Below are 25583 nucleotides of genomic sequence, written 5' to 3' on the forward strand. Positions count from 1 at the left end.
TCCTGCAGTAGCGGGGATGGGGTGGGAATGAGGGAGAGAGTGAGGACGCCCGGCTCGAGAGCGAACGAGAAGCCACTGCAAGTCCCCCACCTCAGCCACCCAGGTTGGGGTCTGACTAGGTCTGCTCTATGGACTAGTGTGGGCGGCAGGCTCTTTTCTCTCCCTGCCCTGCGGCCCACTATCTTCCCTCCCCTCCTTGGAGAGACCCTGCATCCCTCCCCCAAGGTGGAATCAGCCGGCTGGAGGCTCCTGGGGGAGAGCAATCGCCCGGCCCTGCCGTGCCCTGCCCACACCACACCATGACCCTTCTGCTGTTGCCCCTCTTGCTGGCCTCCCTGCTCCCCTCCAGCTCCTGTAACAAAGGTGAGTGAGGTGGGGGGAGGGGGGCACTGAAAGAGGGGTATCCGGCAGAGCCATGTGGGGGTAGGGGTGAGCAGGGGCTGTTGAAGCTCTCTGGCAAATGACAGGTGTGGGTTCTTTCCATCCGTTTTCTGAGAGCTGCCCCCTTCTCTCCCTCACATCCCCTTCCCCACATCATCCTCTCTGGGCTGTTTCTACCCAGTGCTTCTCTGGTTCCCATATGGTCCTCATTTCCATCCTGGGGTCTGTGTCTCCCCCTCCTCCAGTTTTGCCTGCTGGAGAAATCTCAGGTCTCAGAAGGACTTGCCCCTGAAGGGTGACAGACATCTCTGGATGGTTCTCTGTGTTCACTGGGGTGTGCCCGCACTCAGGGTGTGTGGCAGATCCATCTGGTTCATCTCCATCCCATCCTGGGGAGAAACAGTTCCTTGCAGCTCAGCAATTCGGAGCACGTATGTTTTGGCGTGTTCCTCTGCATCCATATCCTGCATACAGCTGGGCTGAGGGTTACCAGAGCTGCCCTCTCTGGCAGACAGCAGAGAAATTCAGCTGGGTGAGGCCAGCACAGGGACCAGGGTGGAGGGGGCAGGGAGAGAGGGGTTGGGGGAAGAGGGCTCAGGTAGGTGGAGAAAGGCAGGTAAGGGGAGAAGTGGGGGTGTGTGTGGGGGGTGCTAAATGAGTGGTGAGAGGGAAAGCTGAGAAGGACAAGGGAGATGAGGCGTGGGAGGGGGATGAGAAGGAGGGTAAAGAGGGTAAAGGTGGAGGCGGGGGGGAAAAAAAGAAAGAAGATTGAAAGGGGAATCAAGAACAGGTGAGGAGAGGGGGAAGGGAAAGTCAAGGAAGGAAGGGCAGGGAGCCAGGAGTGAGTGAAGGAAGTGAACACATGGAGAGTCTGTGGCCAAGAGGAGAGGAACAGAGAGACCTGGGGGCAAGCTGTGGAGAAGGTGCCCAACATTGGCCTTGCTGCTCTGCAGCCCCTTCATCTTCAGGCTGTGATTCCTCACCTCAGTCTCCGACATCAGCCCAGGTTCTTAGCCTCCTGCCACTTCCTGTGCTTGCTTTCTGAGCACCATCTTGTGGCTTTCTCCTCTGCCATTAGAGAAGGGGGTTTTGGTGGTCATCTGCAAGAAAGGAGCAGGCATTCGGGTACCAGAAGGCTTTTAGTGGTGTGGTTGGAGGAAAGATAGGAAATCAGGATTTTTTATTCACCATCACATACGGGGCATGTTTCCTTTTGGTGACTCAGTTTCCCTTTGATGATATGTCTTCCTCCACCCATGTTCCACTGACAGGCCATCATGAATGTGCTTTGGGAGCTTGGTGGTTGGCATGGTGGGATTAGATAGAGCAAGCAGTGGCAGTTGGGGTGGGGGGTGGTTTAGAGGGGAAGGGAAAACACTGTGCCTTCCCCGTAGCCCCTCCTCAGGCTAATGGGAGGTCGGTCCTGGGGAGGAGACACAATTGAGTGAGCTGAGTGTGGCAGGAGATGGGGAAATCTAGAGGCTGAGTGAGTCTCGCATCCCTCCTGGTTGGCTGGTGGTTGAAGGGAAGAGGGGTGGGGTAGGCAGGAAGTAGGACTAAGTCATGAGTCTGTATAAAAAGTGGGGTTCAGGGAGTGTGGGGTTTGGTGGTCTTATGGGGGACACAGAGATGTGCTGGCTATGAGTGTGCTCTCTTGCGTGTAGGGATGAGAAGCAGGGAGGGGATTTGTCCTGTTTCTAGGCCAGTTCAATAATCCCTTAGGATGTCGGCTGTGCTGGGTCCAGTCATTTGGCATTGATTCCTCTACTCCATCCCTGCCCCTCTCTGTCCCCCTCCTTCTGTCCTATATTTTCCCTTCTCTTAGGATGAATGGACTTAGGTTGGGGTTTGGCTGGGAGAAGTGCAGAGTGGAGGATCAGGACTGAAATGGGGTGATAGTGGCGGTGGAGAGGGTAAACACTCAGGATCTCAGGAAACATCTAGATCTTCTTTTTCTGATCTCAACTCTGCCCTTAATCTATGCCTTCCCTTTCCCAGGGCCTGCTGATGGCCCACCACTGCTCCCTGAATCTCCAGTCTCCACTCTCTAGCACTTGAAATCCCTAAAGAAAATTCTTCACCTCTGACCACGTTTCCCAGGGGAGAGAGTGGTCCCCCTCCTCCCCCAGGGTAGGCTGTTGCCACGGAAACTACCAATCCTGCCGTAGGAGAAGGCTGTGACCTCTCGCAGACCCTCTGGCTCTTTTAATGCTGATTTCTTGTCCTCAGCCCTTCCTCCTGCAGGTGTTTCTGCAGCGGGTGGAAAGGGTGATAATGCTGGAGTGTGTGTCTGGGTTGTGTGGGAGTGGAGAGCCAGCTCACAGGTGCTTCCTCTCCTCTCCCTGGGTGGGGGTCAGCCAACAAGCACAAGCCATGGATCGAGGCAGAATACCAAGGCATCGTCATGGAGAATGACAACACGGTCCTGCTGAACCCACCACTCTTTGCCTTGGACAAGGATGCCCCCTTGCGCTATGCAGGTGATTGGGGTTGGGGGATGGCAAGGTGGGTGGGACAGAGAAAAGTGGTTGGGAAGGCAGAGGGCAAGGGAGGAGAGGGGAGGAAGTCCCCGGAGGGAGAGCAGTGGAAGTGGGGAAGAGGTCTTGGCAAAGTGGTAGAAGTAGGCTTAAGGATGGTGGCTGAGTAAAGGGAGCCAGAGAGAAGGACGTGGGCAGGCAGGGGTTAACCACATCAAGATTTTGTCAGATCTCAGACCCAGTAGCTCTGAGAGGTTGCAGCTCCAGGAAGCTGGTGTTGGAGCTGTACGTCTGATAATTAACAAATTAACATTTTCACATATGCAAGAGAAGGGCTGGGGTTTGGAAGGAGAGGTGAAGCCGAACCTGAGGCAGGGAGGTTGAGGCTGGGAAGAAGATGCTGAAAGTGGCAAAAGAGAAGGAGCCTCATCCCTCCTTCCCCCCTGGACCAGGTGAGATCTGTGGCTTCCGGCTCCATGGGTCTGGGGTGCCCTTTGAGGCTGTGATTCTGGACAAAGCAACTGGAGAAGGGCTGATCCGGGCCAAGGAGCCAGTAGACTGTGAGGCCCAGAAGGAGCACACCTTCACCATCCAGGCCTACGACTGCGGCGAGGGCCCCGATGGGGCCAACACCAAGAAGTCCCACAAGTGAGGAAGCCCTTGTCTCCTGCTCCCTGCTGCTAGGTCCTCCTCCCTCTTCCTAAGTCCCTCACTGTCCTCTGTCCTTGCTGTCATTGTTACCTACCCCCTCCCCTCTCTATTCATTGGGGTCAGGGACAGGGGCCGTGTCCTCCAGGAGCCTTCACTCAATGTGATAGAAACATGTAGTAGAACTTATGGGATCCAATCCTGGTTCTGCATCTTATGACCTTGGGTGACTTCCTTAGCCTTTCTTGGAACATGATGATCCCTATTTCTCTAGGTTGCTGTGAAGGGTAAAGGAGATGGTTTATGTAAAAAGCGTGCACCACAGTGCCTGATACATGGGAAAGGCTCAGTACATGGGAGTTATGATGATGAGGAGCATAATGAGAAGGACAATGAGCACCTCAGCACACATCCGGATTCCTTCCACCTGCCCCACCAGTCTGCAGTATGCACATACTCACACACATGGTATACTCATGCCCAGCGCTAGGTGAGGGTGGGCAGGAGAGGGCTCCAGCATGAATGAAGCCGGGGCCTGAGAATCTTATGACTGTGTCCAGCTAACTTCTCATCTGAGAATGGGAGAAAGATTGGCAGTCAGGGTTCCTGGGCCGCTAAGAGGCTGTGGTGATACACCGCTCCTTGTGATTCAGTTTCCCATTTGGAGATAGGGCCCTGCCTCTGGGACCTGGGTGCCTAGATCTTGGTGAGGGGCAGGGCTCAGTACGAAGGGCAGAGCCCCAGGGCTGCTTGCCTCATGGGGCCTGAGTATGGGGGGGCACACCTGACATGCACATTGCACACGGATGCACAAAAGGCAGCACTCCTCTTGCGCTCATATCAGATGACTTATGGCTCTTATATAAATACCACTTCCCTTCTCCTGGTTGGTCTTAAAGATTTTATTTTTATTTTTATTTTTATTTTTTTTAAGGACTTATTTATTTGAGAGAGAGAGCGGGAGAGCGCGCATGAGCTCGCGGCTGGGAGGGGCAGAGGCAGAGGGAGAGAGAAACTCAAGCAGACTCTGAGCTGAGTGGGGAGCCCAATGTGGGGCTCGATCTCAGGCCCCTGAGATCAGGACCTGAGCCAAAACCAAGAGTCGGCCACTCAACTGACTGCGCCATTCAGGCGCCCCATAAGGATTTTTATTTTTTGGTAATTTCTACACCCAATGGGGGCTTGAACTCACAACCTTGAGACCAAGAGTTGGGTACTCCACTGACTGAGCCAACCAGGCACCCCATCTCTTGGTTGGTTTTAATTTGGCTTTTATTCTGTGTCTTCCTTGATTATCCCATTGGATTTGATTATTGTGGAAGAACAACCGGCTGGATATAAAATTCTGTTTTACCCCATGTCTTGGCACCCAACCTATAGCATTTTGTACAGGAGTCCTCCAAGTCAGCTGCTGGTGTCCCCTGGGGTTGTTCCTTACCCCTTCTATCAGTCACCCCTTCCCTTGTGGGGCCTGGTGTCCTGGGGGCGGGGATGAGCATGTCCAGGGCCTTAGGCTTAGGACACACGGGCTCCTGTCTGCTCTGACTCCCTGTCTGTGTTCCTACTTGTGCCTCTCTTTGTGTTTTGAGGCTGGCTGACTCTTGCTTGTCCCCTCTCCTGCTCTGGTACATGCAGGGCGACTGTGCATGTGCGGGTCAACGATGTAAATGAGTTTGCCCCCGTGTTTGTGGAGCGGCTGTACCGTGCTGCGGTAACTGAGGGGAAGCTGTATGACCGCATCCTGAGGGTGGAAGCCATCGATGGTGACTGCTCCCCCCAGTACAGCCAGATCTGCTACTATGAGATCCTCACACCCAACACCCCCTTCCTCATCGACAATGACGGTGTGTCCATCCCCCGCCCGCCCCAGCTGCCCAGCCCTGTACACCCACATCCATCAGAACACCCCGGGGCTGAGCTCTCCACTTGTGCCCCTCAGATCCTCATTCCATAACCTCCTTCCCAATGTAGAGCCTTTTCCCCCAGATACCTCCTTCCCAGCTTCCTGCTGCCTAATTCACCTGTTGCCCAATAGACTCATGAGTCTTCACCTTGCCCCCTAGGCTTTCTCTAGTGCTCCTTACCCTCTTTGTCTCCCCCCACACCCATCCCAGGAAACATTGAGAACACGGAGAAGCTGCAGTACAGTGGTGAGAGGCTCTACAAGTTCACGGTGACGGCTTATGACTGTGGGAAGAAACGGGCAGCAGATGATGCCGAGGTGGAGATCCAGGTGAAGCCTACCTGTAAACCCAGCTGGCAAGGTGAGGAGCTCCACTCTGTGACTCATCTTGTGAATCATCTTTCCCCTTGGTCTCCCTTCTTGTCCCTTCTGACTATTGTACAGGGGAGAGATATTTGGGGGCAGGCTTGCAGCTGTCTACCCTGGCTGTCTACCCAAGAATGTCAGGGGACATGACAAGAGCAGAATGGTTAAGAGGGGCTGCCTTCCTCTCTTCTCTCTCCACTACCCTCTCCCTTTCCCCTATGCAGGCTGGAACAAAAGGATTGAATATGCACCAGGTGCAGGGAGCTTGGCTTTGTTCCCTGGTATCCGCCTGGAGACCTGTGATGAACCTCTCTGGAATATTCAGGCCACCATAGAGCTACAGACCAGCCATGTGGCCAAGGGCTGTGACCGTGACAACTACTCAGAGCGGGCCCTGCGGAAACTCTGTGGTGGGTGTGCCCTCCCCTTTCCAGACCGCTCCCTGACCTTCCTCTGCCTCTTTCCTAAGGCTCTGCCTTACACCTTCCCTTGCCCACCCACAGGGGTATATATCTACAGAGGTTATAGCATGTGGTTAACTCTGTGGCCCCCAAAGCAAATCAATATGTCGTTTGCAAAGACCCATGATCCTAGCACAAGACCATCACCAGGTACGTTGTGGAACAATGGTAGGGAGAGATGAAGAGCTGGAGCATGAGTTAATTGGAGAGCCATTCCTAGAAGAGAGGTCCACCCTCTGGTGTCTTTGAAAGGCCAGAAGAGGCCATGAGACTAGCTGTGGGAAATCTCTCTCCTTCAGTCACTCTTGCCCTGGCTGCTTCCTGTTTCCCCATCTGCTGCTTCTCAGCTCTGACACTTGTGCCTTCTGGGGCTTCTGTAGGTGCTGCCACTGGGGAGGTAGATCTGTTGCCCATGCCCGGCCCCAATGCCAACTGGACAGCGGGACTCTCGGTGCACTACAGCCAGGACAGCAGCCTTATCTACTGGTTCAATGGCACCCAAGCTGTGCAGGTGCCCCTGGGTGGCACAGCTGGGCTGGGCTCTGGACCCCAGGACAGCCTCAGTGACCATTTTACTCTGTCCTTTTGGATGAAGCATGGTGTCACTCCCAACAAGGGCAAGAAGGAAGAGGAAACCATCGTGTGTAACACTGTCCAGAATGGTGAGCCTTCCCCAGGGCACTGGCCTGAGAGTGAGGAAACTGGCCTCTTATCCTGCCTCTGTCACTGCCCAGTTTCTGGCTGTGGACAGGTCACTTCCTCTCTCTTCATTTGTAAGATGGCAGTGCTAGGTTTGATGCTTCCTGAAATTGTGTGACTTACTGCCTGCATAACAGGTTGAGACCCTACTGCTCTCAGAGTGCAATGGGACCACTCGCTGCCCTTCTCACCTGCAATCACCCAATGCCCCTGCATCCCACCATGTGGTAGGCTGCCCCCCAGTCTACTCCCATTAAGCCTGTCCACTGGAATGGAAAAGCCTGGATAGTGGTGTACCCCATTCTTTCTCTCCCACCACCCTCCTATCCTCCTCTTTGAAGGGCTAGTTGGCTCCATTTCCAAGCCCCCCCTTCCCTGGACCGCAGTGGCATAGTCCCGCTTGGCTCAGTCTTGTCCAGACCTTTCATTTCTGCCACTTCTCCAAGCTCACTTTTCTGGACCTGAAAAGAGTTGTCACCCATGGAGTTTTCATCAACCAAAGGACCAGTAGAGATCTGGGTGGGAGCAGGCTGGCCAGTGTTGCACCTTGGCCAATCAGAATGCTCGAGAAACCCTAGTGATCACTTGGACTGGACTCTGTGTGTGTCAGAGGGAAAGAAAGGGAGGAGACTCTAGGGAATATGGGGTGGGGGGAGAGCACCTGAGAGAGTAATGAGAATCCCATGTCCTCTCTCTCTCTGGTGCTTTGAACCTGTTCTTGCCTCAGGCCCTGTGTTTGACCCCTGTCTCCATCCTCTCCCCCTCAGAGGACGGCTTCTCTCACTACTCACTGACCGTCCATGGCTGTAGAATTGCCTTTCTCTACTGGCCTCTGCTGGAGAGTGCCCGCCCAGTCAAGTTCCTCTGGAAGCTGGAGCAGGTGAGGCCAGTGCCAGGCTCCTGGGAGAGCTGGGTGGGTATAACTTACTTCCAGGAAAGGAGGGTCCTGGGGCAGGGGTTGGCATTTTCTGGGTTGCTCTGTGCCCCCTTCATGCTCCACTTTCAGTTCCTGACCATTCCGCTCCCAGGTTCTCTTGTTCTCCTTTTCCAAGGCTTGTCTCCTGCAGAAAGCACTCTGGGATTAAAAGGAAATTGGGAACACATTACTACTAACATCATACCCAACCAAACATCTTTTCTCCCTTGTTTTATTTCATCCCTTTATTACCTAGAACTTTAACAGTACATATCTCTGACTCCCAAGCAGTTAGCATGTTGTAAGCCAGAAAGTAAGTAATTCTGAGGTATGCAGATTGGGTTTGAGTCTGGCCAGGGCAACTCACTAGCCATGAAATCTTCCTTGGTATGTCTAAATCTCAGTTTCTTGGCCTATTAAATGGGAATAATAGGAATTGTATATCCCAGGGGTGTTGCAGGATTAAATGATGTGATAGACCTTATAAGTCAGAAGAAGTGTTAATTCTCAGTACTAGTCTCTGATTATGAAGGATAGACAAAAAAATTGTAAAATCCTTTCTTGAGCTGACAGTTGCAGCCTGTGCTTTATTCATTCTCTAAGCTGACCACGAGGACCAGTGGGGACTAATTTGAGTTCCCATCTCCTTTTATTTTTCTTGTAAGCCCCAGTGGAGTGTCGAGTAAGCAAATAGCTGAAAAAAGGCAGGAAGTGGAAGAAAGAGAAAAGGAAAGGAAGGGTCTAGAAAATCCACAAATTGGATAATTGAGGGCTATCTACAAAAGCTTTTGCTTTCTGTGGCACTCTTTAAAAGAGACAGTCTGCCATTTGCTGCTGCTTGATCTTCCCCCCTTGTTGCGAATATTAGTAACACGACTCTGCTTTTCTTTTCCCTTATTTATTCAACAAATATTTGTTAAATACCAGGCAAGGCTCTGCCATTCTGCTTGGTTCTGAGGATACAGTGGAGTATAAGATGGAACAAAATCTTTGCCTTCTTTGAGCTTACATTTTAGTTGGAGAGGTAGATTTTTAAAAACTAAGATAGTCATATACAAATGGTAGATTGTAATAAATTCTCTGAAAGAACAAGCAGGGGACTGAAGTAGAGAATGGGGGAAGGCAAAGAGAGAGGAATTCACCTTAGATCAGATGTTCAGGGAAGGCCTAATTGAGGTGAAATTTAAGTTTTGTTCTAAAGGATGAGAAATGGGTGAGAAGAAAGTGTTTTAGGCAGAGGGAAGAACTGATGCAAAGGCCCTGAGGCAAGAAAGCGCTCAGCATGTTCCAAGCATGGGAGGAAGGCCAGTGGGGTTAGAATATAGTGAACAAGGGGGAAAGACTGGACATGAGGTTGGAGAAATGAGCAGTGATCAGGTTGTACAGTGGACTTTGTCAGCTGGGGTTTGTTTAGATATTGTCCTATGAGAGGCAGGAAGCCTTTTGAAGGGTTCAAATCAGGGAGCTGATCTGATCAGATTTACATTTTAAGACGATACCCTTGGCAACTATGGGAGGAATGTATTGAAGGGACATAAAAGTGGAAGGACCCAGATAAGGCTGTTGCCACAGTAAAGGTTGAGGTCTTGACTGATGCATGGCAATGTAGAGAACTGCACAGAAACCCACAGCTTTTAGCTCTGTTTGGACCTAGGATCAACAGCACTGCTGATGGATTGGATGTGGAAGGCGAGGGAAAGAGAAGGATCAAAGGTATCCTGTAGGTCATCCATTTGAGCAGCTGGATGGACAGTGGAGCATTTATGCTGCCCCAGGGAGAAGTGAGGGGATTGGGAAGGGGTATGGACTTCCATCTTACACATATTAAATTTGAGAGACCTGTGAGACATCCAGGTGGAAAGCCCAGCATTCAAAGGAGAGCTCTGCACTGGAGATGTAGATTCTGGAGTTACCGGCATAAATATCTGAACCCACGGGAACAGATGAAGTAACTCCTAAGAAGAGCATGTAGAGAGAAAAGGGAAAAGGGTCTAGGTTGAATCTTGAGAGGCATTCCAGTACTTAGAAGCTGATAAGGCAGAGAACTCTCTACCCCCTGATTCCTGTGACTATCCCCCACCTCCATCTTGACTGACCCTAGGAGAAACCTTCAAGGGGAGCCTCTTTGTTTTACTGTTTGGTTACAAACTTCTCTAGACCTTCCAGTGCATACATACATACATACATATACATTTTTGGGGAAAAATTTATTCATAAAATAGTGTGGTCCTCCTCTTAGGAATGTTTATAGTTTTAGAGATTTGCCTGAAAAATGGAATTTTAGGTACTTACTTGGTGCCTGATAGATTTTGGGCAGGGATGTTATTTCTTGAGCTGGGTAGGCAGCAATTCACTAGTAAGCCCTGCTGATAGAGCTGGGAATATGAGGGACTGTACCCTGCCTCCCAGGAGAAGGGGCAGTACCTTGTGTTAGTTCCCTGAAGATAAAGTAACTGAGGGTTCTTGCCCTTATGCTGCCCCCCCCCCAGGTCTGTGATGATGAGTGGCACCACTATGCTTTGAACCTGGAGTTCCCCACAGTGACACTTTATGCCGATGGCATCTCGTTTGACCCTGCCCTCATCCATGACAATGGTCTCATCCACCCACCCCGAAGGGAACCTGCTCTCATGATTGGGGCCTGCTGGACTGGTAAGTCCCCTGAGCTCAGTGAAGACACTGAAGGTTGGAACCTCTAGTGGCTTAGGATTATTGGTGAAGGAGAAAGGGCAGCTTGACTTCATGCATCACCCTGCAGTTGGGCGGGATGACTCAGAGAGATCTCCAGTGGAGGAGACCACAAAACCCCCAGAACCCCCTCACCCCATTTGCAACCTATTCAACCAGTCATCACCTCAGGCAGCACCGGAATCTCTCTTTGTATAACTCTGGCCAGTGCCCACATTGTTCCATCAAAGGGATGATTTCCACAGTACATTCCCTTGCTGGAAGTCAGTAATATTTCAGAGAGTCATCAATTTTCCTTAAGCTACTTCTTTCATTTTTTCCTTCTGGGAGCATGTGTGCACGTGTGTTCCCGTGTGTGTGTGTGTGTGTGTGTGTGTGTGTGTGTCTTACCCATTGAGGGCTATCTACAAAAGCTTTTGTTTTCTGTTGCACTCTTTAAAAGAGACAGTCTGCCACTTGCTGCTGCTTGATCTTTCCCCGCTTGTTGCGAATATTAGTAACATGACTCTGCTTTTCTTTTCCCTTATTTATTCAACAAATATTTGTTAAATACCAGGCAAGGCTCTGCCATTCTGCTTAGTTCTGAGGATACAATGGAGTATAAGATGGAACAAAATCTTTGCCTTCTTTGAGCTTACATTTTAGTCGGAGAGGTAGATTTTTAAAAACTAAGCAGTCATATACAAATGGTAGATTGTAATAAATTCTCTGAAAGAACAAGCAGGGGACTGAAGTAGAGCATGGGGGAAGGCAAAGAGTGTTTGTGTTTTCTCAGCAACATAGTTGGGGGTTGGTCTCTAGCAGAGGCCAGAGAGATTGAGATGTGACATCGGTGGACAGGTTGCCAGTCCTACACAGGTTGGGACAGAGCAGGGAAGACCTCTTCTTCCTTGCTGCCAATCTGTCCCCACAACCCTAAACTCATTGCCACTTTTTTTTTTTCCTCCAGAGGAAAAGAACAAAGAGAAGGAAAAGGGAGGAGACAACAGTACAGACACTACACAAGGTACTCTGTGCATAAGAACTGGAGACCAGAGAGCTCTCACCTTAACTTTCTGTGCTGTGCTCCTGATTCCATCCCAACCCCAAATCCCAGCCAGCCTCATAGTTACTGCTGCCCATGCCACCAGGGGCAGAGCCTCCATGAACTACTGCAAGGCAGGGCTCCCTTGGAGAGGTAAGGCCAGATGGAGCTTGGTGGCATCCTGGGTGTCCCTTCCTGCCCACAGAAGGAAGTGGAGGAGTTCTCTTGCTGGCTTTCCACGTAGTGGATCGGATTGTGGGAGGCAGGCGGCGGTCCCACACAGGGAGATCTGGGCATCTGCGAAGCTCCACACGTCCCCCTGGGTCCCCTTGCATGACCTGTGACCACGTCCTCTCGCCTTCTTTTCCTCCACTGGCTCCTCTTTCCTCCCTTTGGTCCCACTCCTGTCCTTCCTCCCTCTCCTGGGAGCTTTTCTCATTTCTGTTGCTTTTGGTTTTCACCCTTCTCTCCTTGGATTTATTCCCTCTTTGGTCTTCCTTTCTGCTTTCTCCAGTCTCCCCCAGCCTCATTTCCTGGTCTCTTCTTTCTTTTTCATTTCCACATTTCTCCTTCTCATGCTCTTTCTCCAGCCTTCTGCCCCTCCTCTGTGCCCCTTTTCCTGCTCCAGCCGCCTCTCCCCTCACCCACTCTCACCTCCCGTTCGCCCCTGTGTTCCTGCCCTAGGAGACCCCTTGCTGATCCACCACTACTTCCACGGCTACCTGGCTGGTTTCAGCGTGCGCTCAGGCCGCCTGGAGAGCCGCGAGGTTATCGAGTGCCTCTATGCATGCCGGGAGGGGCTGGACTATAGGGATTTCGAGAGCCTGGGCAAAGGCATGAAGGTATAGCCCCTTCCTCTAGCCCTGTCCTTCCGGGCATGCCCCCTGCCCCGGAACCCTGCCCACCTCTCCTCCTCTGCTCCCTTCCTCTCCTGCCTCCTGGTCTTGCTCTCAGCTGTCTGTGTCTGGGACCCAGGTCCACGTGAACCCCTCGCAGTCCCTGCTCACCCTGGAGGGGGATGATGTGGAGACCTTCAACCATGCCCTGCAGCATGTGGCTTACATGAACACTCTGCGCTTTGCCACGCCTGGCGTCAGGCCCCTGCGCCTCACCACTGCAGTCAAGTGAGTGTTGGGTGGGGCGGTCAAATCACAGAGCAGAAGAGCCAGATGGTGTCAGAACTCCTTGGCTTTAGAGGTCACCCAGGGCTAGGCACACCTCCCTTACTGTATGGATGGGGAGATTGGGCCCCCAGAGACAAACTGACCTACCTGCTCAGTTGACATAGCAATGTTTGTAGAAGAGCCTGGACTAGACTGAAGGGTTAAACAACGGATTCATTACTCTTTCTGCCAACCACCCTTCCAGGACTTTGGGGTTTTAATTTTCTCTGTGCCTCTATGCTGATATGTAAAGTGGGACGGACAGGGTACTGGATTGGGAGCTGGGAGATCTGACATTAATTCTGACTCAATACTAATTGCCTGGATGACCTTGAGCAAATAGCTCTAGTTGTTTCACCTATTTTAGTCTTGATTCATCAAGTTCTTGCAAAGTCAAATAAGATGATCTAAATCTGGGGGTTGGCAACCAATGGCCCTGGAGCCAAATCTGGCCTGCTGCCTGTTTTTGTAAATAAAGTTTTATTAGAACACAGCCATTCCCATTCATTTGCATATTATTTCACACTATGATGGCAGAGCTGTTACATGCAGGCATTTTCACCCCTAGTGTTTGTGGGGGAGTTTTTAGGAGATACTGCCATCTAGTGGGTGGATTACACAATGTAGGAGTCAGGATTCCTGAACAAGCATACCCATGCTCTGCCTCAGTTTCTCCATAAGCGATATGAAGATAACCATCTTTGGCTTGTCCCTCTCCTGGGAATGGTGGGTTTAGAGATGGGGGAGGAGAGAGCTCTGAGCCCTACAGAGTGACTGGGCATGATTATCAGATCTCACAATTAGAGGTCTGGAAGGCCAGGCAGCCGATTTTGGGAATCATTCTTCTAGCCTGTGGTGTGGTCACAGTATAGAGCTGAAGGCCACAGGTAGCTGGGGTCACGTGGGCACAGACCAGAGCTGAGCATGCCCCCCCTCCCCCATGTTCTAGCTGGAACTCTAGCTGTTGAAGGGCAGTCATGCAGTTATATAGGGTTTAACTCACCAGAGACCAAGCAATTGCCTCATGCCCTTCACGTGACTCAGGAGCCATGTCAGAAGGGACAGCACTGTCTTTTGGCTTAGGATGGAACTCTGCAAGGAGGAGTTGACATCCTCTGTGTTGATGGATTCATCTGAATTCCTCCTACCTCTTTCAGGCCCGGGGGAGAGGCTTATCCAAGGGCTGGCAACCTGACTTTGGTCTTTTAGTAGGGGGCAGGGTCTTGTTGTTTTCCGTATGAGGTCAAGAAAGAGAGCTCTCATTTTTCCATTTATGGGGCTACCATGGGGTTAGTGCTAACCTAATACATCCTTGAGGTCATTGGAGAAAATAGAGAGCTGTGTGTGTGTGTGTGTGTGCGCATGCATGTGCAACTGTGAAAGAGAGAGAGGCAGGTACCTAACAGTACCTCCCGATCTCTGATACATAGCCTTGCCCTAGTCCATGTGGCTTCCCAAGGTTCCCAAGTTCAGTTCTTGGAGCTCTGTCCATTTAGAGCCAGATTTATGCAAGTATTTTGTCAATGCAGATTTTCCCTAAGGTTTTTTTCCTCTCTTTTTTTTGGAAAGCCCACCTAGTTTGTGGCATTAACCTCTGAATAAATGGCTACCACATCTTTTTGTCTAACTTTGTCCTTTTCCCTTAGCCCTTGACTCTACCTATACCTTGCTATAACCTCTATCTAGAAGTTCTGCCAGCACCTCAAACAGATGAGCTGAAGATGAAATGATGACCTTTGATACCCAAACTAGCCCCTCCCCCTGAAGTCTATTTCTGTGATGGTGTCTCTGCCCTTGCAATCACTCAAGCTTGAGACCTCTGAGTCATCTCAGATTTCTCCCTGTCTGTTCTCCATGCCCCATCAGTTGCCGGGTCACCCTGATCCTGCCTGTGCTGGGTGTCGGGGAATCTGTCTCCTTTTTTCCCATTTCTGCTGTTAGGACTCCAGCCCTGGCTCTGATTATCTCTCTCACCTGGCCTATTGCCATAACCTCCTAATGAGTTGACCCATCTCTAGTATTCTAACTTCAGTTCACCCTTCACCAGAGGCTAGGTTAGTAGTGGTCATAAATCAGAATTTTCATCCTCATATTTCCCTGATGTAGAAGATATCAATGGCCTCCTCTTGGCTAGTGCTCAAAAACTGCACTCAAAGCCCTCAACCATCTGACCCCAGCTTTCCTGCCTCATGTTCTCTATTCCCCTTGGTACACTCCTCACCATCCAGTCAAGCCTCTACCTTCTGCCTGGTGAAGTCCTACCCTCCCTCAAAGGCAGCTAAGTGGCTGCTTCTTTTGACTATTTCTGTCCTCCCTTGCCAAATGCCCCAGTCCCATCATAGCCAGAAATAACCTCTCCCTCTCTAAACTCTCAGGGGTTTTGGTTCGTTCTGCTTACATGATAGTGACTACGTTTGCCATTGTTTTGAGGTTGTGTGTCATATCTAAGCTCTTGACCAGATCATCAGTGCCTTCGGGTCAGGGCCGGCCCCCTGTTGCCCCTTGGGTCTCCTTTGGACTGCTCACTGCAGTGGGGATGTATGTTGGAGCCTGTGTTTTCAGGGTCAGCTGACGTTGGTTTCCAAGAGGCTTTGATCTGGGCCCCTTGGAATGACCGTGCAGATTCTTAAGCCCCACAGGTTGTGGACATTGGTAACGTCAGGGGCTCTGAGTTCATCGTATCTGCTGAGGTTACCCCTTCCCCCTTCTGCTCCCATGGTCAAGCCAGGCACACTCAGTAATACGCCCTCAGTTAGCACAAGCATATGGACCATAGGCCCTGCTTCTGAGTTACCAACTCCCTTGCGAAGGCTGCTTGTTCAAGGGGTACTTCTTTATAAATAAATTTGACTGGTGCAAACCCAGGCCCCAAATAGTGACCGTGGTTCAGTGGAAAGAGTGTGACCTTGGAATAAGAAGAGTAGGTTTAAGCCTTGACTTTGGACACATAGTTCTTGTGTGACCAAGATGCTTGATCATCTTGGTTTCTTATCCTGAGTCCACAGTGCTGAAATAAGGTTGAATGAAATAATATGCACAAATGCTTCAGAAACTAGCAAGTGTGATGATAAGGTGAGGTGCCATTCTTATTGATTGGCAAAGCATGGGGCTGGAGGTGACCCTGGGAACACCTTCCTGAGCAGCTGTGCTGTGGGTTGATTGGCCTGGCTGAGTGCTTTAGGGAGTCTCTCCTGGTGCCAGGGTCAGTGAGGCTTCATGGGGCCATGGAAGCAGGTCTAAGATTGTCACATTAGCTTACCTACCAAAGTAGGTTTCTCTGATATTGAAGGGAATGAATGGAAGACACACTAAGGAGGAGGACATCCTTGGATAGGCTCCCCCACCATATCCCTGCCCTCCACTTTTGTTGTTGAGTATTTTTGGACATGTATCTTCTAGATATTTTACTGAATATGTTTTAATTTAAATCCCCTGAGTAAAGAACTGTGTATGTGTAAACATTTTTGTAGGTTCAGTTTGTAGAATGAAGTTTGATAGATGTTCCATAATCTTGGATTAGGGCATTGGTGATGTTCTCTTCCCTGCAGGTCAGGGTCGCCTGATCTGTCCCTGACCCTTTCCCGAAGTGGCATCCTCCCAGGAAAGGCCATCTCCCCTCCAGCTTTGCTACGAAGGGGTAGTGGTGCTGCGGCAGAGACACTATCCCTCTCTCTTCCCCTCCCTCTCCCTGACATGGGGTGCTCTGTTGTAGAGATGGAGGCCCGGAGGGGTGAAACAGAGTATGGATCATAGGGGAGGAGATGTTAGGGTCACAAGTTGCCTCCCTCCCCTCTTGTCATATAGGTGCTTCAGCGAAGAATCCTGTGTCTCCATCCCCGAAGTGGAGGGCTACGTGGTGGTTCTTCAGCCTGATGCCCCCCAGATCCTGCTAAGTGGCACTGCTCATTTTGCCCGCCCAGCTGTGGATTTTGAGGGACCTGAGGGGATCCCTTTGTTCCCCGATCTTCAAATCACTTGCTCCATTTCTCACCAGGTGGAAGTCAAAAAGGATGAGAGTTGGCAGGGCACAGGTAAAGATGACTCCAGGGAGTGATGTCATCCTGAGAAACGGCCCATGTCTGGAACCAGAGGGAGGGAGAAAATCTGGGGCTAGAAATGCGAGTGACTTCATCCTGCATTTGCTTGCCTAGAACCATTTACATGAGGACATAGAGCCAGGAGGAGGCCTGTGGGTGTGAGGAAAGTATGGGGTAATGGCGTTTTTGAAAATGATGCTGACTGCTCTCAGGGGCTGAGCCTGGAAGGGGAGGAAGAATGGCCACGAGGTGGGTCCTTTGGCTGTGACCCGTATGCTGACTCTCTCCCATCCAGTGACAGACACACGCATGTCAGATGAGATCGTGCATAACCTGGATGGCTGTGAGATTTCCCTGGTGGGGGATGACCTAGACCCCGAGCGGGAAAGCCTGCTCCTGGACATGGCATCCTTGCAGCAGCGAGGGCTGGAGCTCACCAACACGTCCGCCTACCTCACCATTGCCGGTCAGTGGGGACTGAGAGCCTGTCTTCTTTCTCTGTGTGCGCCCCTCCCCACTATCAAGTCTCTGGGAATTCCAGAGGGTCCTCCTTCCAGGCCTAGGGACGTGACCAAGTGCCATCTTGCACCTTGCCAGCCTGGGGAAGCTCCTCTGGCTTCCAGATTGCCCCCAGAAGGGCTGTGCTGGCATTTGGGCTCCCAAGTGGTTCTTTCTCCCTGCTTCTCTCTACACCCTGGCTCCCCTCTGTTCCTGGTTTCACTCCTCCTGTGGCTCAGTCTTCCCTGATGAGCTTTCAGTCCTCCAGCTGTTTGGTCCTAGCTATCTTCTCTATGTCTTCCACCTCTCCGATCTCTTGTACACATCAGAGCTTTAACTCATGTGCCCACATCTTAATGAATAGTGGTAATGACTTGGTAGCTTTGAAGGAAGCCTGCTGTTCTCTGAAGGACCCTCCATAAGGGTGGAGAAGATCATCATAACTGGTTCCCTCCTATTTCCATTCCCTTCCAGAGCCTCACCGAGGACTTCTGTATTTTCCACTCTCTCTGTTTCCCTCCTGCTTGCCTCCTCCCTTTGTCTTGCAGGGTGTCCTTATTGCCCTCTCTTCAGCCACAGAGTTTTTAGAGAAGAGCAGAGCAGGAAATGGATCCCAGTCACTCTATCCCAGTCAGTCAAAGCCAGGCTGGGGATGGAGGGGTACATCTCTCAGGAGAACTCAGGTCATCCCCTGAGTTCTGAGAGAGAGGGTCTGAGAGAGAGGTCTGAGAGAGAGGGTCCTGCCCTGAGCTGCTTCCTCCTCCTGCAGGGGTGGAGAGCATCACTGTGTACGAAGAGATCCTGAGGCAGGCTCATTATCGGCTAAGACACGGAGCTGCCCTCTATGCCAGGAAATTCCGGCTGTCCTGCTCAGAAATGAATGGTCGTTACTCCAGCAATGAATTCATTGTGGAGGTATTCAGAGAGTCTCCTTCCCTCCCCAGCTCCCCCACTGGAGCAGACTGAGACCCCATAGTTGGTGGGAGTGGGCATCGAAGCACGGGGGAGCCACCTGGTGGTGGCAGAGGAGATGCTGTGGGGCAGGGTTAGCAGATGGGCTCTAACGAAGTGGAGTGGGACCTGCAGAGAAGCGGGTACCCACTGAGCTCTCCCTCCCCAGGTCAATGTCCTGCATAGCATGAACCGGGTGGCCCACCCCAGCCACATGCTCAGCTCCCAGCAGTTCCTGCACCGTGGTCACCAGCCCCCTCCTGAGATGGCCGGACACAGCCTGGCCAGCTCCCACCGAAACTCTAGTACGTAAGACCGTGCGGGGCCAGGCAGGGCGGGGTGGTGGCGGGGAGCGGGCTGGGCACAGTCCTCTTCTCCTCCATCATTCAGAGGGGAGGAGGCTAGTGGAGCTATGGTTCTGTTCCCTGTGCCACCTGACTTAATTGACCACTCTGTGCCAATCCCTGTAACCCCCTGGACCATTAACTTTCCCTCAGGGAGAATATGAGCCTGTGTCATTCATCGCCAGGGATGTTCATGCCCGGCATCATAAAGTTGGTATGGGGTTTAGGTGCCTTTGTTGTTCCTGCTGCCCTCCCCCAGCAATATCAAATTAGCCCTGGACCTAGGGATCCTCTGTAGTGAAGCCATCAAGTATTTATGAAGCACCTACTGTGTACTAGTACTGTCGTAAAGTGCTATTAGGAACATAAAAGAATTATATGATAAATACAGTTTCTATCCTGAAGGAGAAAGTTGGGGCTATTACATGTATTATTATGTGCTATCTATAAAGTCGTAAGTCTTTCTAGAACAAAGTGTGCAACTAGGCAAAGTACTAAATCTAGATGGACAGCTGCCCTTCTGAGCAATCTTGTTCCCTGGCCGCGGTCCTTTACCAGTGATGCAAAGTTTAATTCCCAATCTAAGAGTTGCTTAATTGTAGACAAACTAGAAACTACAAGTATAAAGAAGAAAAATCAGCCATCACGGAGAAGAAGCCATTGTTAATGTTCCAGTTTTTTTCTGTGCCTATTTTTTTTTTTTTACAAAGTTGGGATCAAACTATTTTATAACCTGGTATTTACACCTAATATTATAAAATGATTTTCTTCCACATTATTAAAAGCTGCAACATGATTCTGACGATGCTGAAAATGATTTTTGGAATCCCTTTTAGAATTGCTTTTGAAGTCAATTTATGTGATGCATTTATTTTTATTACTTTTTAGATACACCTTGCTGTTGACCCATTTCAGTATTACCCAGTTTCATCAGCCACTTTTGTCAGACTTGGCTCTGGATATCATTTGAAGTTTTTAAACATACAATCTACTCTCAGAGGGCCCAGATTTGTCACTTTGGAAGAAAGTCAAAAGGTGTATCACGGGCTCTGAAGGCAATTCCCTAAGGAATTCTGAAAATGCTTCCTTGGAAGAAGTCCATGCCACCAAACATGACTTTGAAAGTTACAGAGCTCATATCAATACATTTAATAGTGAACACATAGATGTGTACCAGGCACCACGCTCATGGGCTTTTACACATATTAACTCATTTAGTCCTTACAAACAACAAACGAAATAGGTACTAGAATTATGCCCTTTAAAAAAGGCAAGGGAATGGAAGTCCAGAGAGGTTAAGCACTTTATCCAAGATCACAGAGCTAGAAAGTGATAAGGGCCAGGATTCAGATCCAGGCAGCAGGATTCCAGAGCCTGTGCACTAACCATTGACTTCCATACCTTCTCCAGTTATGTTTGATGCTTGCTTTTTCTTTTCTTTTCTATTCGTTTCTTTTCTTTTTTCTTTTCCTTTCTTCCCTTCCCTTTTCTTTCTTTTCTTTCTTTCTTTCTTTTCTTTCTTTCTTTCTTTCTTTCTTTCTTTCTTTCTTTCTTTCTTTCTTTCTTTCTTCTTTCTTTCTTCTTTCTTTCTTTCTCTTTCTTTCTTTCTTTCTTTCTTTCTTTCTTTCTTTCTTTCTTTCTTTCTTTCTTCCTTCCTTCCTTCCTTCCTTCCTTCCTTCCTTCCTTCCTCTTTCCTTCAATCCTTCCTTCCTTCCTTCCTTCCTTCTTCTTTTTTTCTTTCTTTCTCTCATTACTTTATAGTTGCATATAATTTGGGGGAGCTCCTGAGGGTTTCCTAGGGCTTTTTTGACTGAGGCGAGCTCCCTGGTACCCCCAGGGATTCCATCTGGTTTCTTCTCCTTAAGTGGTGGCCACCACTAGAGTCTCCTGTGTTCCCTTTCCCTGGGACTGGCTCCCTTCTTCCTTGCTCTCTCCAAAAACACCTGCAGGGGCTTCTCTAAGTGTTTTTACTTACTATAACAAAACAGTTGGAGGTAGGGGTGGAGGGAGTAGGGAAGTAGGGTGAAGAGGGAGCATAATGCATAACCAAGTTGCAAAGGTTCGTAGAAACTTCACACAATCTTTAGAGACCTGTGAGCAAGCTAAACCCATTTTTGTTAAAAAGACCCTTGGGGCCAGCTGCCCCACCCCACCCCCTTATGATTCCCTAGCTCTTTGTCCAGTTCTTTCCTTGGGAATCATCCTACTCAACCTCATCTGGGTTGGATACTGGGTCTTGCTACTCAGGTTAGGCTCAAAGTAGATCTGGACTGGCGTTGCTCCTGGGCCTGGTGAGATTCTCAATCTTTGTTTTCTGTGGGGAGGGAATCCCTGTTGTAACTATCCCAGAGCTTTGTGCCCTGAGCAGCCAGTTGCCCCACAGTGGCTGGCCTGGCAGGCCATGTTTCTCACCCCTCATCCCCTGAAGCTGCCTGGGGGTGCTCCAGGCTGTGTGAGTGTTGCCCTTGCTTCACCTCCTCAGAGTGAAACCCAGCCTCCCCATCCACTGTTCTGAGCTGATGTCTAGGCTAGCCAAACTTGCCTCTGAGATTTCAATTGAGAGAGGCAGCTTGCATTTGCTTTTCCCCTTATTTTGGCTTGAGTAGGAGGCGGAGTCATAGCTCACCTAAAACCATTGGTGATGGATGTCTCCTGAGTGTACCAGGAGATCCACTTCATAAAACCCGTTCCATATGCCGTCTCTGACTCTTCACAGTGTTCCTTCCCCTCACCTCCCGACTGTCCAGGAACCCTCCCAACTGCAAGTGTGGTGTTATGGAGTCATGGCTTTGCAATTTCAAATTCCTCCAGCCAGGGGGAAACCGAAGGAGGCATAGTCCCCTCCAGTGGGATGGGGGTTCATTTCTCTGAAACTCCTAAGAGTGCCAGAAAAGAGAGATCAGTGTGAATTGGGACAGTCAGAGAAGGTTTTCGGGCGCAGGTAGAGTTTGAGCTTGGACCTTGAAGGGTAGAAGGGATTTTGGCTGGGCAGGAGAGAGAATGAGAATTTGAGAATGGAGGGTGGGCAGCTGGTTTGGGGTGTTTGGGGTTAGGGAGAATAAGGTTGTCTCAGAAGGGCGAGGCAAGACGATGAAGGCCATATTTATCTAGTCATCCCGAATTTTGATACACGTCGGATTGGCTGGGGAGCTGTAAAAACACTTGGTGCCTAGGTTACTTTACGCCCCATACTAGTTAAATCAGGATGGAGGTGGAAGCCCGGCATCAGTGGTTTTTAAAGATCCCCAAGTGATTCCGATGTGCAGCAAAGTTTGGGAACTGTTTCCCTACTTTGTTTCTTACAAGTTTCTGAAGCTTTGCAGGAAGACCTACAATGAAATAGGGTAAGCATAGGGGCGCCTGGGTGGCTCAGTCGGTTAAGTGTCCGACTCTTGATCTCAGCTCAGGTCTTGATCTCAGGGTCGTGAGTTCAAACCCCATGTTGGGCTCCATGCTGGACGTGGAGCCTACATTAAAAAAAAAAAAAAAAGGAAAATGAACTAAGGAGTGAGAAGGAAAGGACAATTCTGAAAGAAGAATAAGGTGCAGGTGGGGAATAAAGTCTGTTCATAAAATACATACTCTGAGATATTTGTGGTTGCTAGAGTGGGCCAGAATTTGGACTCTGAGCTTAAGCAAAAGGACACCTGAGCACTTATGAAAGTCATATGATAAGAGCCAATCAGTATTTCAAGAGAAGTCCTGGGACTGAGAGCAGAAAGAAGTTTCTCCCAAAGCTCTTCAGAAAGGGGGCACCAAGCAGGACTGTGGACAGGGCTTTCAACAGTGTCCTCACAACCAACTGAAACCAGAAGTTTTGCAAGGCCATTTGATAAAACACCCCTTCATGCTGGCCGTGCAGGTCATTCAAGGCCAGAATTAACTGCTTGAATCTAATGCAGCAAGAAAGGTTGAATGCACTTTTTATAAACTCTTGATTTTTGTCTGTTGCTAATTTAAAAATCCTGCCATCTCACTGGCTTCCAGGCTCATTTTAAATTAATTAACTCTGCTTGTTTGCCTGCAGATACAGGGTCTGCATTTTGTCTTTCCTGGAGCCATTTCTTATTCCTGGCAACCAACTTGTCATTTCCTTCATCAGGCTTGGGGCTCAGAAGAACAAATGCATTTGATTAAGGCACAAACCAGAAACTTTGGCTTGTCATCGTTATGTGCCTAGAGCAAGTTTACCTGCTATGGCCTGCTCTCCGAGTTGGGGGAGGGTCTCTACTCCTTCTGGAGCCTGGGCTTAGCCACAGGGGCCATCTCTGGCAGGATTACTGTTCCTGGATCTTACCCACTGACATGGAGACCTGGGAGGGACTATTTCCTGCAGATGGTCAGAAAAAGCACCCCTGTCCCCTTCTTCCCTTCTTCTCCATCCCGAGGCAGTTGAGAAATGCTGAACTAGCCATCTCTGCCCTAGAGCTGGTACCCAGGGAGCCTGCCTGACCTGTTTAGCAGGATCAGCTCTCACTGGCAAGTGGCCCCAAGTGAGCTATGGGTTGGGTCAGGATGGGGACCAACTTGGCAGGGAGCCATCAGGGTGGCCTCAGGGAGCTGTGAGGTTAGTGTGCCTGCTCCGGCAGGGCGTTCTGCACACTCCTGGTTGGCCCTGGAGCTTGTGACAGTCTGCAGGAGCTGGTGGCTGGGGAGGAGGGGTGGGCAACAGGCTGTGTGTGCGGCGCCTATGCTCTATGCTGCTTTATGTTCTGCTCTCTCAACACGTGAGTCTTAAAGGCTGTGGGTAAATTTGGGACTGGGCTGTGTGTGTGTATGGGATGCATACATGTAATCCCCCCCTTAGCCACGGGACTGTCCAGATTCTGGGCCTCACGGAGCCCTCTGTGCACACAAACAGTGAGCAGGGGTGTGCACCCATATGGGGTGCAGTGACCCAGCTGCCTATGCGGGCCCTCAGCCTGGGGACACGTGTGTGGGATCGTCACCTCCACGTGCTGTCCATGGGGCTGTGGGCTCTCCTGCTTTGCCTCCTCCTCCCGCTCTGGGTGCTGTGTGTATGTGTGCGGGGGGTGGGGGCCGGGGCTGTGCTCACGGCTGCTTGCTCTGTGGCCCTCACAGCCCGCGCGTCTGTGCTGTTTGCGTCTTCCTCCAGGGGGTTGCCGGGTGCGCGCAGCTGGTGGGGAGCTGGGGGACGCTGCACGTATGGCTCTGCTCTGCCCTGCTGGGGACCCTCAGATGCATCCCTTTGCTCCTGCTGTGCGCGCAGGCTGCCAGGGGGCTGGTGCGGGCGGGGGTGCAGGCCGGCAGAGTCCTGGCTCGGGTGCGGGGTGTGGCGGCTGTCGCCCGGCTGTGTGCCCACATGCTCTTCCTGGGCATGTGCTTGTGCGTCCACATCTGCTTTGCCGCCCTCAGCTCTAAGGTCCGCGTGCGAGTGCATGCGCCTTTCTCCATCTCACTGCCCTTCAGGCTCCACACTCCCCGGAGCCTAGGTGTCAAAGTGAGGCTGCCGGGCCAGAGGCGTGACAGGGCCAAGGGGGAGGTGGGTATACCTCAGGGGGAGATTTGGGAGGAGCAGGACCCCCAGATGCCCAGGAGCCCTGAGCCCACAGGGAGAAGGGAAGTGTCACAGAGCAGGGATGAGCTCAGTCCAGGTGGGTGAGTGAAGGGGCTGCTCCTTGCCCCTGGGACCTGTCCCCCAGCCTTGGGTGCTAGCATCTCCTTCTGGCTGCCAGGCCAGGCTTGGGACCCGCTTCTCCTCTTACGATGCAGGAGGACAGTCTCTCCTCTTGCACCATTGAGCTTGTGCGGCTGCCTCTCTCCTTACCCCACTGGGCACCAGGCACCTCTTTCTTAGGCTGAGTGGCCCCTGGGGAAGGCACAGGCAGAATAACATGGGTAGGCTCCAATCCTTGCCCTCTGTCTGCTGAGAATCGGGCTGCTCATGATAGCATTGGGCTGGGAGCTCTCCTCCCCTGGCCCTTGCCCCCCTTTGGACACCTCCTTCCCTCTCTCTCTGTCCCTTTGGCCTTAGCAGCTCTTCTACCCCCTTTCCTCCCTATCTCCTGCTCTTCTCAATAGGGCGCTAATCCTCCTCCAGCTTGCATGGGTATTCCTCCCTTCTGGGCCATCAGGAATCCTGTCTTCTCTTACTCCAGGACTCCCTCTTCCCCCGGGTACGCCCCAGCCCCCACTTCCTGCTGTGCCAAGTCCCTGCAGGTGTGCCTGGCCAGTCTCCTCACACTGCACGCTCTCCCTGCAGTGGTCCCTAGTGCGGCGACTCTCATCATTGTGGTGTGTGTGGGTTTCCTGGTGCTCATGGTCATCTTGGGCCTCGTGCGCATCCACTCCCTTCACCGCCGTGTCTCAGGGGCCAGCGGGCCTCCAGAGGTCTCCAGTGACCCCAAGGACCCTGACCTCTTCTGGGATGACTCAGCGCTCACCATTATCGTGAACCCCATGGAGGTGAGTGGCACTGGGAAGTGGGGAAGTCCACAGTCAAGATTCAGCTGGAGCATCTGCATGGCCAGGCCCTGGGCAAAAAGCTCCAGGCTGAGCTCCATGAGTGGGAAGGAGGAAGGTCTAGAGGGTGTGGGGTAAGGGGCCCGAGGGAGCGTGGTCCCCACAGGAGAGGCTCTGGGGTGTGTGCAGACCGCTGAGCCCCGTGCTCTCTGCCCTCTGCCTTATCCAGTCCTACCAGAATCGGCAGGCCTGTGTGGCGGGGGCTGCTGGTGGCCCGCAGGAGGACGAGGACAGCAGTGACTCAGAGGCTGCGGACTCCCCTAGCAGCAACGAGAGACGCATCATTGAGACCCCTCCACACCGCTACTAAGGCTACACCCCTCCCCGAACAGAGAATTCTGCCCTGGTGAGACAGAGACACCCCCAGAAAAGAGACAATGACATTCTGAGAGAAGAGACCAAGAGGGAGAGAGCTCTTCAGAATGAGTCATCCTTTAATCCCCAAATCCCAGTGGGCCTCACTGGGATCTGCCTCCCCCTGCGCCCCCAGCCCACCTCCCTACTGTGCCTCTGGGCTCCTGTTCCCCAGAAGACTCTGGCTGCC

General features: G+C 51.3%; 1 protein-coding gene across 1 annotated transcript; it reads left to right on the forward strand.

Annotated features, from left to right (window-relative positions):
• Window positions 1-25583, forward strand: CLSTN3 (calsyntenin 3). The gene is made up of 18 exons (XM_036116279.2): window positions 1-363; window positions 2739-2861; window positions 3311-3506; window positions 5142-5350; window positions 5621-5770; window positions 6000-6185; window positions 6617-6898; window positions 7703-7815; window positions 10341-10503; window positions 11489-11545; window positions 12248-12405; window positions 12539-12687; window positions 16531-16757; window positions 17059-17229; window positions 18031-18176; window positions 18382-18517; window positions 24780-24982; window positions 25209-25583. The coding sequence occupies exons 1-18, from the start codon at window positions 300-302 to the stop codon at window positions 25347-25349; spliced, it is 2874 nt and encodes a 957-aa protein (XP_035972172.2). The 5' UTR covers window positions 1-299; the 3' UTR covers window positions 25350-25583.

This window comes from Halichoerus grypus, chromosome 6 (genome assembly GCF_964656455.1).
Source record: "Halichoerus grypus chromosome 6, mHalGry1.hap1.1, whole genome shotgun sequence".
Classification (NCBI taxonomy): Eukaryota; Metazoa; Chordata; class Mammalia; order Carnivora; family Phocidae; genus Halichoerus; species Halichoerus grypus.

Bases quoted from the DNA above. Each gene is read 5' to 3' on its own strand.
- CLSTN3 (XM_036116279.2), top strand. From the start codon at position 300: ATGACCCTTCTGCTGTTGCCCCTCTTGCTGGCCTCCCTGCTCCCCTCC. The intron at 6,186-6,616 runs GTGGGTGTGCCC...GGGCTTCTGTAG, and splicing joins GGCCCTGCGGAAACTCTGTG to GTGCTGCCACTGGGGAGGTA. The intron at 6,899-7,702 runs GTGAGCCTTCCC...TCTCCCCCTCAG, and splicing joins GTGTAACACTGTCCAGAATG to AGGACGGCTTCTCTCACTAC.